The following is a 13,190-nucleotide window of genomic DNA, read 5'->3' as shown; positions in this document are numbered from 1 at the left end:
TTTTCTGGATACTAAGGATGTCTCGAATGAGTCAGATACTAAGATTCATCCTTTGAAATCATCTGGTGTGTTTTATGCAGTTATCCTTAAAAACATCAGCTATGTCTGAACTTTTAAAACATCTGTTAGAGCAAAATTAAAAAAGCATTTGGTAGTACTCTAACTTTTTGTTCAGTTAATAAGTGGTTGATAAAGTTTCCATATTTTTCTGGAAAAGTTAAAAAAAAAAGTTACATGTAATTTGGGGAAAATGTCAGAAATTTTTGCATAGATTGATGCCAAAAAAGACTTTTCTAGCATTGTGGAACACGGTGAGACATTATATAAATTCCAGAAAAAAAGCTACTGGAATTACAGATTTGTTGTAAGGTACAAATTCACTGCTGCCTTTACACTAAGAAATGTATATGCTAACCATATATGCTGTATTTATTTTGTTGTTAAGCATACTTTCAGTTTACTCATAATTTTCAGTTTACTATAAAAATGTATCAATTAGCATATAGAAAAATATTACTTTAAGATGACTTGTTTCCTTTGAAAATACATATGTACTGAGGGTTATGATTTATGTCAGAAATTTACGTTATAAGTCCTTGGATAAGCACCAAAGCTGAATGAATTTTCTTTTTTTTTTTTCTTTGAGACAGAGTCTTGTTCTGTCGCCCAGGCTGGAGTGCAGTGGTGCAATCTCAGCTCACTGCAAGCTCCGCCTCCCAGGTTCACGCCATTCTCCTGACTCAGCCTCCTGAGTAGCTGGGACTACAGGCGCCTGGCTAATTTTTTGCATTTTTAGTAGAGACGGGGTGTCACTGTATTAGCCAGGATGGTCTCAATCTCCTGACCTCATGATCCGCCTGCCTCGGCCTCCCAAAGTGCTGGGATTACAGGCATGAGCCACTGTGCCTGGCTATTTATTTATTTTTAATGGAGACAGGGTCTTGCTATGTTGGCCAGGGTGGTCTCCAACTCCTGAGCTCAAGTGATCCACCCACCTCTACCTCCCAAAGTGCTGGGATTACCGACCTGAGCCACCACACCCAGCCCACACCTGTACTTTTTAATAATGTACTCTTTTGAATTTAATTAAAAGCCAAATACAGTAAAATAAACATATGGGGTGGACTAGAAAATCTGCCAGTTACCACTGGCTGACACTTGCAGGGATCCTAATGGGATGGAGAAAGTCTTGAAGGGGACCCAGTGAGAGGTTGCTGTTAGGGTGTTCTGGTATTTCCTGAAGACTAAATAGGGGCAGCTGTACCTCTCAGAAACAGGCTGGTCAAGGTCACAAGGGTCACATGACTGCTGAGTGCTCTTTTGGCACTCCTTACCCCTCCCCAGCCACACCTGCCTGGCCTGAGGGGCAGGGCTGCTTCTGAGCCTGGGGAACACCTGGGTCCCTCCTCCCAGGAAGCTCCACCTTCTCTCTGAGGAGTGGCACAAATAGGTAAACACCTGACCTGTGACTACCAGTCAGGTGTTGAGAAGAAAGGAAAGAGGAATAGCCAACGACAATCCCTCCTCCATGCTCAGCAATCACTGGGTGAAAGATTACTTTGGTCCTCTTTAACACACTTTACAGTCCACTCTACTTTGACATGATGTTGTAAGTCATTCAATTTACAAATCTCCATGGAGTTTAGAGTCAGTGGTTACCTCTAGATTCACGGCTAGAATAGCTTTAAAAGACATTTTTAACAAGCTTTTTTTTTTCTCTTTTAAAGCCATCTTTAAAAAGCTTTTCTAAGAAAATATCAGTTCAAGTAAGTGGCATACTGTTTGCTTTATGGCATTTGGACTTTAGCAAACAACTCATAAATAAATATTTTGTGTTAGCCATTTGTTAACAGTCCAAAGATCACTGTAGTTTTATTTAAGCCTCTGGCAAATACAACTAATTTTAAATTCACATAGAAAAGCATAGTTTCTCTGGAGTTGGGATTACCTATGAATTTCCAGAGAGAAAGCCACAGCTATACAGATATAGATATAGATAGACATACACATAGATATATTCATTGGATGCCTTCGTAGAAAATGAAGGTAATATTACTGATAGTGCATAATGTAAAAATCAACTTACTCATTGTGATGTTCAAAGAGTTGTGAACAATAATATAGTTCTGTAATAATACAACTGGTATTTATACGTATAGGTTAATAATTGAAATTAGAGATACAGCTGAATTGCACCTTTGCTTATTATCCATAGGGTAATAGTAGAGATAATAGGGGCATGACCAAAATAATGGGCTCACATTTTAATGAGTACTTATTTGGCACAGTATCCCTGTGATGTAAACTGTGGTTATATAAGTAGGCTAATTGATTAAAAAATTCTTTCACTTGGCCAGGCGCGGTGGCTCACGCCTGTAATCCCAGCACTTTGGGAGGCCGAGGTGGGCAGATCGTGAGGTCAGGAGATTAAGACCATCCTGGCTAACACGGTGAAACCCCGTCTCTACTAAAAATACAAAAACTTAGCTGGGCGTGGTGGCGGCACCTGTAGATCCAGCTACTTGGGAGGCTGAGGCAGGAGAATGGCGTGAACCTGGGAGGTGGAGCTTGCAGTGAGCGGAGATCGCGCCACTGCACTCCAGCCTGGGCGACAGAGCGAGACTCCATCTCAAAAAAATAAAATAAATAAATAAATAAATAAAACAAATTTAGAGAAGCCTCTTCTGCCCATCCAAGAACCCTAGAGAGAGAGAGACATGGTACAAGAGAAAGCATGAGCATTGGAGTCCTACAGTGGGCATAAGTCGCAATGTTTTCACATTTCAGTTATGTGACTGAGGTAATCTCACTGGACCTACCTGAACTTGCTTTCCCTTTCAAAAATGAGGATAGACTCTTCTGCCACCCAGGATGAGATGGAAGATAAGGAATGTCCCAGCCAGTTTGAAGTTTCACCCTGTGATAGAAGCCCTGCTGGACAGATAAGCGAGAGTGAGGAACTTCGCAAAACTGGGCGAATGAGCACTTTCTTATAAGATACCCACCCACATTGCACGGCACAGCCAAGGGCAATCTTTTATGGACCTGTGCTGTCATGGGAAAGGGTCCTTCCAGGCATCAAAAGCTGTCGATAGCCCGGCACGGTGGTTTATGCTTGTAATCCCAGCAATTTGGGAGGCTGAAGCAGGAAGATCACTTGAACCCAAGAGTTCAAGACCAACCTGGGCAAATAGCCAGATTTCATTTTTACAAGTAATAAAAAAATTAGCCAGGCGCGGTGGTGTGTGCCTGTGGTCCCAGCAACTCCGGATGTTGAGATGGGAGGATTGCTTGAGCCCAGGAGGTCGAGCCTGCAGTGAGCTGTATTTGTGCCTTGCACTCCAGCCTGGGTGACAGAACGAGACCCTGTCTCAAAAACAAAGCAAAACAAAGCAAAACACCAAGTATTTATTGGTGGATTTTTTTTTTTTTCAAGACAGAGTCTCACTCTGTCGCCCACGCTGGAATGTAGTGGTGTGATCTCGGCTTACTGCAACCTCTGCCACCAGGGTTAAAGCGATTCTCCTGCCTCAGCCTCCCAAGCAGCTGAGATTACAGGTGCCTGCCACCGTGCCCGGCTAATTTTTGTAGTTTTAGTAGACACGGGGTTTCACCTTGTTGGCCATGCTGGTCTCGAACTCCTGACTTTGTGATCCACCCGCCTCGACCTTCCAAAGTGCTGGGATTACAGGTGTGAGCCACCGCGCCCAGCCTAGCCTTATGTTTAATTCTGTCACATTTGAGCAGCACAGATGAATAGTTTACAAGCTTGGTCTTTAGGTAAGGGTGTTGCAGGTACCATTTGATTTTACTGCTTTTTTTTTTTTTCTTTTAATATAACTTTAGGCCGGGCGCAGTGGCTCACACCTGTAATCCCAGCACTTTGGGAGGCCAAGGCAGGTGGATCACCTGAGGTCAGGAGTTTGAGTACAGCCTGGCCAACATGATGAAACTCCATCTCTACTAAAAACACAAAAATTAGCCGGGCGTAGTGGCGCGTGCCTATAATCCCAGCTACTCAGGAGGCTAAGGCAAGAGAATCTCTTGAACCCGGGAAGCAGAGGTTGCAAAGAGCTGATATCACACCACTGCACTCCACCAGCCTGGGCAACAAGAGCGAAACTCCATCTCAAAATAAATAAATAAATAATAAATAAATAAAATAAATTTAAAGCAGTACAAGTGCAGTTTTGTTACTGGATATATTGGGTAGTGGTAAAGTCTGGGCTTTTAGTGTAACCATCTTAACCATCCTTTGAATAATGTATGTTGTACCCATTAAGTAATTTCTCATCTCTCACTCCCTTTCATCCTCCCACCCTTCCAAGTCTCCAGTGTCTGTCATTCCCCACTCTGTCCATGTGTACACATTATGTAGCTCCCGCTTGTACATGAGAACATGCAGTATTTGGTTTTCTGTTCCTGCATTAATTCACTCAGGATAATGGCCTCTAGTTCCATCCATGTTGCTGCAAAAGACATTATTTCATTCTTTTTTATGGCTGAATAGTATGCAGTGTGTGTGTGTGTGTGTGTGTGCGCGCACACGCCACATTTTCTTTATTCAATTATCCATTGATGGATGCTTTGGTTGATTCCATATTGCTACTGTAAATACTGCTGCAATAAATATATAAGTGCAGGTATCTCATTATTATTATTATTATTATTATTATTTTGAGATGGCTCTGTCGCCCAGGCTGGAGTGGAGTAGCGCGATCTCAGCTCATTGTGACCTCTGCCTCCCAGGTTCAAGCAATTCTTGTGCCTCAGCCTCTCGAGTAGCTGGGATTACAGGCACCCACGACCACGCCCAGCTAATTTTTGTAGTTTTAGTAGAGACGGGGTTTCACCATGTTGGCCAGTCTGGTTTCGAACCCCTGACCTCAGGTCTTCCAAAGTGTTGGGATCACAGGTGTGAGCCACTGTACTCGGCCACAAGTGCAGTATCTTTTTTTTTTTTTTTGACATGGTGTCTCGCTCTGTCGCCCAAGCTAGAGTGCAGTGGTGCTATCTCAGCTCACGGCAAGCTCAAGCTCCGCCTCTCGGGTTCATGCCATTCTCCTGCCTCAGCCTCCCCAGTAGCTGGGACTACAGGCACCCACCACCACCCCCGGCTAATTTTTTTTTTTGTATTTTTAGTAGAGACGGGGTCTCACCATGTTAGCTAGGATGGTCTCGATCTCCTGACCTCTTGATCCGCCCGCCTCGGCCTCCCAAAGTGCTGGGATTACAGGCGTCAGCCACTGCACCCAGCCGCAGGTATCTCTTTTATATGATTTATTTTCCTTTCTACCCAGTAGTGGGATTGCTAGCCCGAATGGAATGACCATTCTATTTTTAGTTGTCTGAGATATCTCCATACTGTTTTCCATAGAGGTTGTACTTACATTCCCACCAACAGTGTATAAGCGTTCCCTTTTTGGACGGCCATGGTGGCTCACACCTGTAATCCCAGCACCTTTGGAGGAGGAGGCGAGCAGATCACGAGGTCAGGACATGAAGACCATCCTGGCTAACACGGTGAAACCCTGTCTCAACTAAAAATACAAAAAAATTAGCTGGGTGTGGTGGCATGTGCCTGTGGTCCCAGCTACTTAAGCCAGGAGAATCGCTTGAACCCCGGGGGCCGGAGGTTGTGATGAGCCGAGATCTCACCACTGCACTCCAGCCTGGGCGACAGAGCGAAACTCCATCTCAAAAAAAAAAAGAGTTTCCTTTTCCCTGCATCCTTGCCAGCATCTGTTATTTTTTTGAATTTTTAATAATAGCCATTCTGACTGGTGTAAGATGCTATCTCATTGTACTTTTAATTTGCCTTTCTCTGATTATTAGTGATGTTAAGCTTTTTTTTTTTCACATGCTTCTTGGCTATTTGTATGTCTTCTTTTGAAAAATATCTATTGAAGTCCTTTGCCCACTTTTTAATAGGGTTATTCTCTTTTTGTTGTTGAGTTGTTTGAGTTCCTTGTATATTTTAGATATCAGTCCCCTGTCGGATGCTTAGTTTGCAAATATCTTCTTCTACTCAGCAAGTTGTTTGTTCATTCTGTTGATTGTTTCTTTTTACTGTGAAGAATGTTTTAGTTTATGTCCTATTTGTCTATTTGTATTGTTGTTGCTTGTGTTTTTGTGGTCTTAGTCATAAATGTTTTGCCTAGACAAATGTTCAGAAGAGTTTTGCTTAAGTTTTCTTTTTTTTTTTTTCTCGGCTCACTGCAACATCCACCTCCCGGGTTCAAGCAATCGTCTTGCCTCAGTCTCCTGAGTAGCTAGGATTACAGGCATGCACCGCCACATCTAGCTAATTTTTGTATTTTTAGTAGAGACGAGGTTTCACCATATTGGCCAGGCTGCTTTCAAACTGCTGATCTCAAGTGATCCGCTCACCTCTGCCTCCCAACGTGCTGAGATTACAGGCATGAGCCACCACTCCCAGCCTTGCCTAGGTTTTCTTCCAGTTTTTTTTTTTTTTTTTTTTGAGAGGGAGTCTCTCTCTGTCACCCAGGCTGGAGTGCAGTGGCGCGATCTCAGCTCACTGCAACCTCCGCCTCCTGGGTTCACGCCATTCTCCTGCCTCAGCCTCCCGTGCAGCTGGGACTACAGGCGCCCACAACCACGCCCGGCTAATTTTTTGTATTTTTAGTAAAGGCGTGGTTTCACCGTGTTAGCCAGGATGGTCTCGATCTCCTGACTTCGTGATCCGCCTGCCTTGGCCTCCCAAAGTGCTGGGATTACAGGTGTGAGCCACCATGCCCAGCCTTCTTCTAATATTTTTATAGCTTCAGGTCTTACACGTAAGTCTTTAATCCATCTTGAGTCAATTTTTATATATGGTGAGAGATAGGGATCCAGTTTCATCCCTCTGCAAATGGCAATCTAATTTTCCCAGCACCATTTAATTGGTAAGGCTGTTCTTTCCCTGTTGTATGTTTTTGTCAACGATTTTTTTTTTTTTAATTTAGACAGTCTTACTCTGTCACCCAGGATGGAGTGCAGTGGCACAATCTTGGCTCATTGCAACTTCCGCCTCCTGGGTTCAAGCAATTCTCCTGCCTCAGCCTCCCAAGTAGCTGGGATTACAGGCGCACCTGACCTCAAGTGATCCGCCCACCTTGGCCTCCCAAAGTGCTGGGATTACAGGCATGAGCCACCTCACCCAGACTTGTCAACTGATTTTTCCAAGGTATTTTTAACTCTTGATCCCCTTAGATGTGAGAGGTGGGGGAACTGCTTGCTGAGAGTTGCTTTGTAACTGTGGTACCAGCAGATCATTCTTGATTTTGTTTTCACTAGTGTAATATCTTTGTTAGTGAAGACTTTTTCTCCTACAACAGTAACACCATTTTAAAGAGTGAAACTTGTAAAACTACCTTGGACTATGAGCTAGTCATTCAGACTATATAACCACGTAAAAATAAAAACTGAAGACCGCTATATTACATGGGCAACTATTGACCAGAGTAACAAACATGATTTTAAAAACAAAAATAAATACATAAAATGAGAATAATATTACCTGCCTTGGTCGGGCGTGGTGGCTCATGCCTGTAATCCTAGCACTTTGGGAGGCTGAGGTGGGTAAATCACTTGAGGTCAGGAGCTCGAGACCAGCTTGGCCAACATGGTAAAACCCCATCTCTATTAAAAATACAAAAATTAGCCAGGTGTGGTAGTGGGTGCCTGTAGTCCCAGCTACTCAGAAGGCTGAAGCATGAGAATCGCTTGAACTCAGGAGGTGGAGGCTTCAGAGAGCCGAGATCTCACCACTGCACTCCAGCCTGGGCAACAGACAGAGAGAGACTCCGTCTCAAAAACAAAACAAAAACAAAAACAAAAAAACCTGCCTTATAGACTTCTGGTAAGTGTTAAAAAGTATGTATTTATAAATGCATAGGAAAAACTTGAGAAGGAGATTGTATGAGGATTATAATCAGCTACAGATAACAGAATCTCAACCACAATGGCCAAACTATAGGCCACTAAAGGACAAAATTAGACCTTTATTTTTTTTTCTTTTTCTTTCTTTTTTTTTTTTTTTGAGACAGAGTCTTGCTCTGTCACCCAGGCAGGAGTGCAGTGGCGTGATCTTGGCTCACTGCAACCTCCGCCTCCCAAGTTCAATTGATTCTCCTGCCTCAGCCTCCCAAGTAGCTGGGACTACAGGTTACCGCCACCACGCCCAGCTAATTTTTGTATTTTTAGTAGAAACGGGTTTTCATCATGTTGGTCAGGCTGGTCTCGAACTCCTGACCTCAGGTGATCCATCCACCTCAGCCTCCCAAAGTGTTGGGATAACAGGAGTGAGTCACTGCACCCTGCCTTATTTTTTTTCACATCACAAAATATCTGGAGGCAGACAGTACAGTTTTGGTACAGCACCTCTACGATGACAACAAGGGAGAAAGATTTTCCAATCTCCCTACTGTGTCATTTTTGTCTGTGGTTTTGACCCTCATGGGTCCAAGATGCTTCCTCCACCTTCAACCATCTAGTGCATCATATAGGCAAAAGCTTATGCCAGCTGAGCCTGCTTGTCCGCTCTACTGCAAGCTTTCCTGTTTACCTTACGTTAGTCAAAGTTGGGTCCTAAGGATTTTCAGAGTTGCAAATAATTCTGAGAAAATTTTTTTTGTTTTTGTTTTGTTTTGTTTTTGTTAAACTGGGCTTATTGATTCCCAAACAAAATTATGATTATGTTAGAAAGACAGAAGAACATGGATATAGGGTTGGTAACTAGCAGTGCTTATCAGGTACATACCAAAATGGTAACAATAATGCTCTCAGATGGTGTGGTTGTGGATTTTTTTTTTTTTCGGGGGGACAGGGTTTCACTACGCCACCCAGGCTGAAGTGCAGTGGTACTATTTGGGCTCACTGCAGCTTCGACTGCCTGGACTCAAGCCCTTCTCCAACCTCAGCCTCCCGAGTAGCTGGGAGCACAGGCAAGCACCACCATACCCGGCTAATTTTTTTTTATAATTTGTAGAGATGAGGTCTCACAATTTTGCCCAAGTTGGTCTGTAACTCCTGGGCTTAAGTGATCCTTTTGCTTCAGCCCCGCAAAGTGCTGGGCTTATAGGCATGAGCCACTGTGCCCTCAGCTGTTTTTAGTTTTTTCAAATATGCCTGAATCTGGCAGCTGAGCGGGGAAAAAACACTGCACAGGTTTTATAAGTGGCCTAAGAGTTTCTGAGACAACCCTCTCCCTCACTGAAAACCACTGGGTTCACAATTGATTTAATATTTATTATATCATTATCAACTTTGTTTTCAGGCCTGTCAGCAGTAACCCAGGTTTATAGTCTTTGAGTAATGTCTGCGGGCTTTCTCACTGTAATGGACATTGTTGGTTGCTCTCCAGCCTTGCTTCCTCCTGGGTTCTTTCCTAACAGAGCTTGGATTTTTTTTTTTTTTTTTTTTTGGTCTTTTTTTTGAGATAGAGTCTCACTCTGTTGCTAAGCTGGCTTTCTGCAACCTTTGCCTCCCAGGTTCAAGCAATTCTCCTACTCCTACCTTAGCCTCCAGAGTAGCTGGGATTACAGGCTCTTGCCACCATGCCTGGCTAATTTTTGTATTTTTAGTAAAGATGGGCTTTTCCCATGTTGGCCAGGCTGGTCTTGAACTCCTGACCCCAGGTGATCCACCCGCCTCGGCCTCCCAAAGTGCTGGGATTACAGGCCTGAGCCATTGCGCCTGGCCAGAGCTTTAATTTTTCTCTTGTGTATCTACTCTTTCTGCAGCTCCGGGTCTCAGAAAAATGTGACCTATTCCTAGCTCCTCGGACAATTAATGATCATTCTAAGTGGGGTCCTACTTCTCCTACTAGTAATTGGCTCAAGCACCCATTCTTCATCAGTGACCTTCCTCTGGTGATGGTTTCCCAACTGAGCCAGGGACCTGATTTCTATTGATGAAACTCTAGGGTATGTTTGCCTTGGACTTCTGGTTGGTGTGTTTCCTCACTCTTAAGAAAGAGTTGGCTGTTGGCAGTGGCTCACACTTATAATCCCAGACCTTTGGAAGGTCGAGGAGGAAGGATTGCTTGAGCTCAAGAGTTTGAGACCAGCCTGGGCAACATAGGGAGACTCCATATCTACAAAAATTTAAAAAATTAGCCGAGCTTGGTGGAGCGAGCGTGTAGTCCCAGCTACTCGGGCAAGAGGATCACTTGAGCTCAGGAGGTAGAGGCTGTAGTGAGTGGTGATTGTGCAACTGCACTCTAGCTTGGGCAATAGAGTGTAAGACCCTGTCAAAAAGGAAGGAAGGGAGAGAGGGAGGGAGGGAGGGAGGGAGGGACGGAGGGGAAGAAGAGAAAAAGAAAGAAAAGAAAGAGAAAGAAGAAAAAAGAAAGAGAGAGAGAGGGAGGGAGGGAGGGAGGAAGGAAGGAGTTGCATACATAGGAGGCTTCTGGGATGCTGGCAAAGTTTTGTTTCTTGATCTGGGTGATGATTCCATGGGTATTTCCTCTATAAAAATTAACTGAATTGTAATTAAATTTGTGGGGTTTCCCTCTCCCTCCCTCCCTTCCTTCCTTCCTTCCTTCCTTTCTTTCGTTCTTTCAATAGGTCTTGCTCTGTCAGCCAGGCTGTAGCACAGTGGTGCACTCACAGCTCACTGCAACCTCAAACTCCTAATCCTCCTGCCTCAGCCTCCCAGGTAGCTGGTACTGCAGGCGTGCATCACCACACACTTCATTTTTAAATTTTTTGTGGAGACGGGTTCTCACTATGTTGCCCAGCCTGGTCTTGAACTTCTGGCATCAAGTGATGATCCTCCTGCCTCAGCTTCCTGAAGTGCTGGAATTAGAGGCATGAACCACCACACCTGGTCTTAAATCTGTTTTATGTACTTTTCCATTTGTGTGTCACATTTCGCAATTTAGAAAGTTTTTTAAAAAAATAAGAAGGGAGGCCAGGCATGGTGGCTCACGCGTGTAATCCCAGCACTTTGGGAGGCTGAGGCGGGCGGAACGCTTGAGGTCAGGAGTTCAAGACAGCCTGACCAACATGGCGAAACCACATCTCTACTAAAAACACAAAAAATTAGCTGGGCATGGTGGCAGGCGCCTGTAATCCCAGCCACTTGGGAGGCTGAGGCAGGAGAATTGCTTGAACCCAGGTGGCGGAGGTTGCAGTGAGCTGAGATGGTGCCACTGCACTCCAGCCTGGGCAACAAGAGTGAAACTCTGTCTCAAAAATAAAAAGGATACATTTTAAAAAGAGAATGAGCCATGAGAAAAGTCAGTCTCTTTCCTTTCCTGGGTGAGCTGCTGTGTCGTTGTAAAGCCAACAATTTTACAGCATTTTAACCATTTTGCTACCATGTTGGAAGCTGCCTCAGGATGCAGATGATGGCACCAAGGGAAGTGCAGGGAAGCTGAGCCAGAACCCCTGGATTAGACTGATGCTGAAGCCTGTCTCCTTTCTGGGCTTGCATTTTCATAAGCCAATCAATGCCCTTTTTGTTTAAACCAGTTTGAGATTTTCTGGTCCTAGCAGGCAAACGTGTCCAATCTGACACAATCTTGACCCATGTTCAATCAGTTGTTAAGTGTAAATTTTCTGCAGTGCCCTCACCTCCTTATTCTCCTTGCCCTTATATCTTGACGGCTGACTTTGAGAGCTTCTCAACAGCTTCTCAACTTCAAGCCTGTCCACACACAGGTCTTTAGATTTGGCCACGTCACTTTCTAGTTTAAATTCCTTTGAAAGACTTCTCCAGGTTATATCTCTTTCTGCCCTCCTAGAAGAAGGTGAAACTCCTCAGCCTGGCACCCAGGGTACCTAACAGCTCAAGGCATTTTCCTACTAATGTGAATATACAAACTACACTCTGCCAACCTGGACCTTTCTCCCAGAAGAACTCACCCTTTCTCATGGTTTTACTAAGGCACCCTCTTCCCTTTAATCTAGCCGTTAAAATCTTGTCCACCAGGGGCGGGTGCAGTGGCTTATTCCTGTAATCCCAGCACTTTGATAAGCCAAGGCAGGAGGATCACTTGAACCCAGAAGTTTGTGACCAGCCTGGGCAACATAGCAAGACCCCATCTCTAAAACAAAAATTTAGCAGGGCGTGGTGGCACGTATCTGTACTTCAGCTACTCAGGAGGCTGAGGCGGGAGGATCCCTTGAGCCCGGGAGTTCAAGGCTGCAGTAAGACATGATTGTGCCAATGCACTCCAGCCTGGGTGACAAAGCGAGACTCTGTCTAAAACAAACAAACAAACAACAACAACAAAAAAAACTTGTCACTGGGCGTGGTGGCTCACGCCTGTAATCCCAGCACTTTGGGAGGCCGAGGCGGGCAGATCAAGAGTTCAGGAGATCGAGACCATCCTAGCTAACACGGTGAAACCCTGTCTCTACTAAAAATACAAAAAACTAGCTGGGTGTGGTGGCGGGCACCTGTAGTCCCAGCTACTCGGGAGTCTGAGGCAGGAGAATGTTGTGAACCTGGGAGGCAGAGCTTGCAGTGAGCCGAGATCGCACCACTGCACTCCAGCCTGGACGACACAGCGATACTCCGTCTCAAAAAAAAAACAAAAAAAAACTTGTCCACCTTTCAAGGCCCATGTCTAAATTCACTCAGATTATTGAAGTCTCTCCTGACCTCACTCACTAGAAATGGTCCCCAATGCATCCTCTGATTCTCTCTACTATACCCATGGTTTGCTTCTTTGCTAGCCTGTTGCATATTATGCCTATGCAGTATACCTCTGGGGCTTGTCTTCCTCTTCTTCCCCAGGAGTCATCTTTGTTATACACACTCACACATCCCTCCCATACACATATTCCAGCTCCTAAAATCCTTGTAGATAGAGTTTATATCTGGTACCCTGACACATAGTATATGTTCAATAAAAAATACGTGTTGAATTGTCTCCTCACCAATATATTATTTCTTTTCCTTTCTTTTCTTTTTTCTTTCTTTTTTTTTTTTTTTGAGACAAGGTCTCATCACTCTATCACCCAGGCTGGAGTGCAGTGGTACAATCATGGCTCACTGCAGCCTCTACCTCCTGGGCTGAGGTGATCCTCCCACCTCAGCCTCCCAGGTAGCTAGGGCTACAGGCAAGCTGACCACTCCCAGCTAATTTTTTATATTTTTTGTAGAGACAGGGTTTCACCGTGTTGCCCAGGCTGGTCTTAAACTTCTTGGCTCAAGTGATCTGCCTGCCTTGGCCTCCC

At 44.5% G+C, this 13,190-nt stretch overlaps 1 protein-coding gene across 3 annotated transcripts in view; it reads right to left on the bottom strand.

Moving 5' to 3' along the window:
- The window catches only part of TJP2 (tight junction protein 2), a 160,442-nt gene that overhangs the window by 146,617 nt on the left and 635 nt on the right, over nt 1–13,190 (bottom strand). For 2 of the 3 annotated variants that reach the window (XM_063649582.1, XM_063649588.1), the window contains exon 2: nt 2,820–2,934. In XM_063649582.1, coding sequence (XP_063505652.1) covers nt 2,820–2,934 — 115 coding nt within the window. The remainder of the gene's footprint in view (nt 1–2,819; nt 2,935–13,190) is intronic. The other variant, XM_054501546.2, reaches the window with a different exon arrangement.

The sequence above is a fragment of the Pongo pygmaeus genome, chromosome 13 (assembly GCF_028885625.2).
Source record: "Pongo pygmaeus isolate AG05252 chromosome 13, NHGRI_mPonPyg2-v2.0_pri, whole genome shotgun sequence".
NCBI classification, from domain to species: domain Eukaryota; kingdom Metazoa; phylum Chordata; class Mammalia; order Primates; family Hominidae; genus Pongo; species Pongo pygmaeus.
This window is presented reverse-complemented; position numbering and strand designations above follow the sequence as displayed.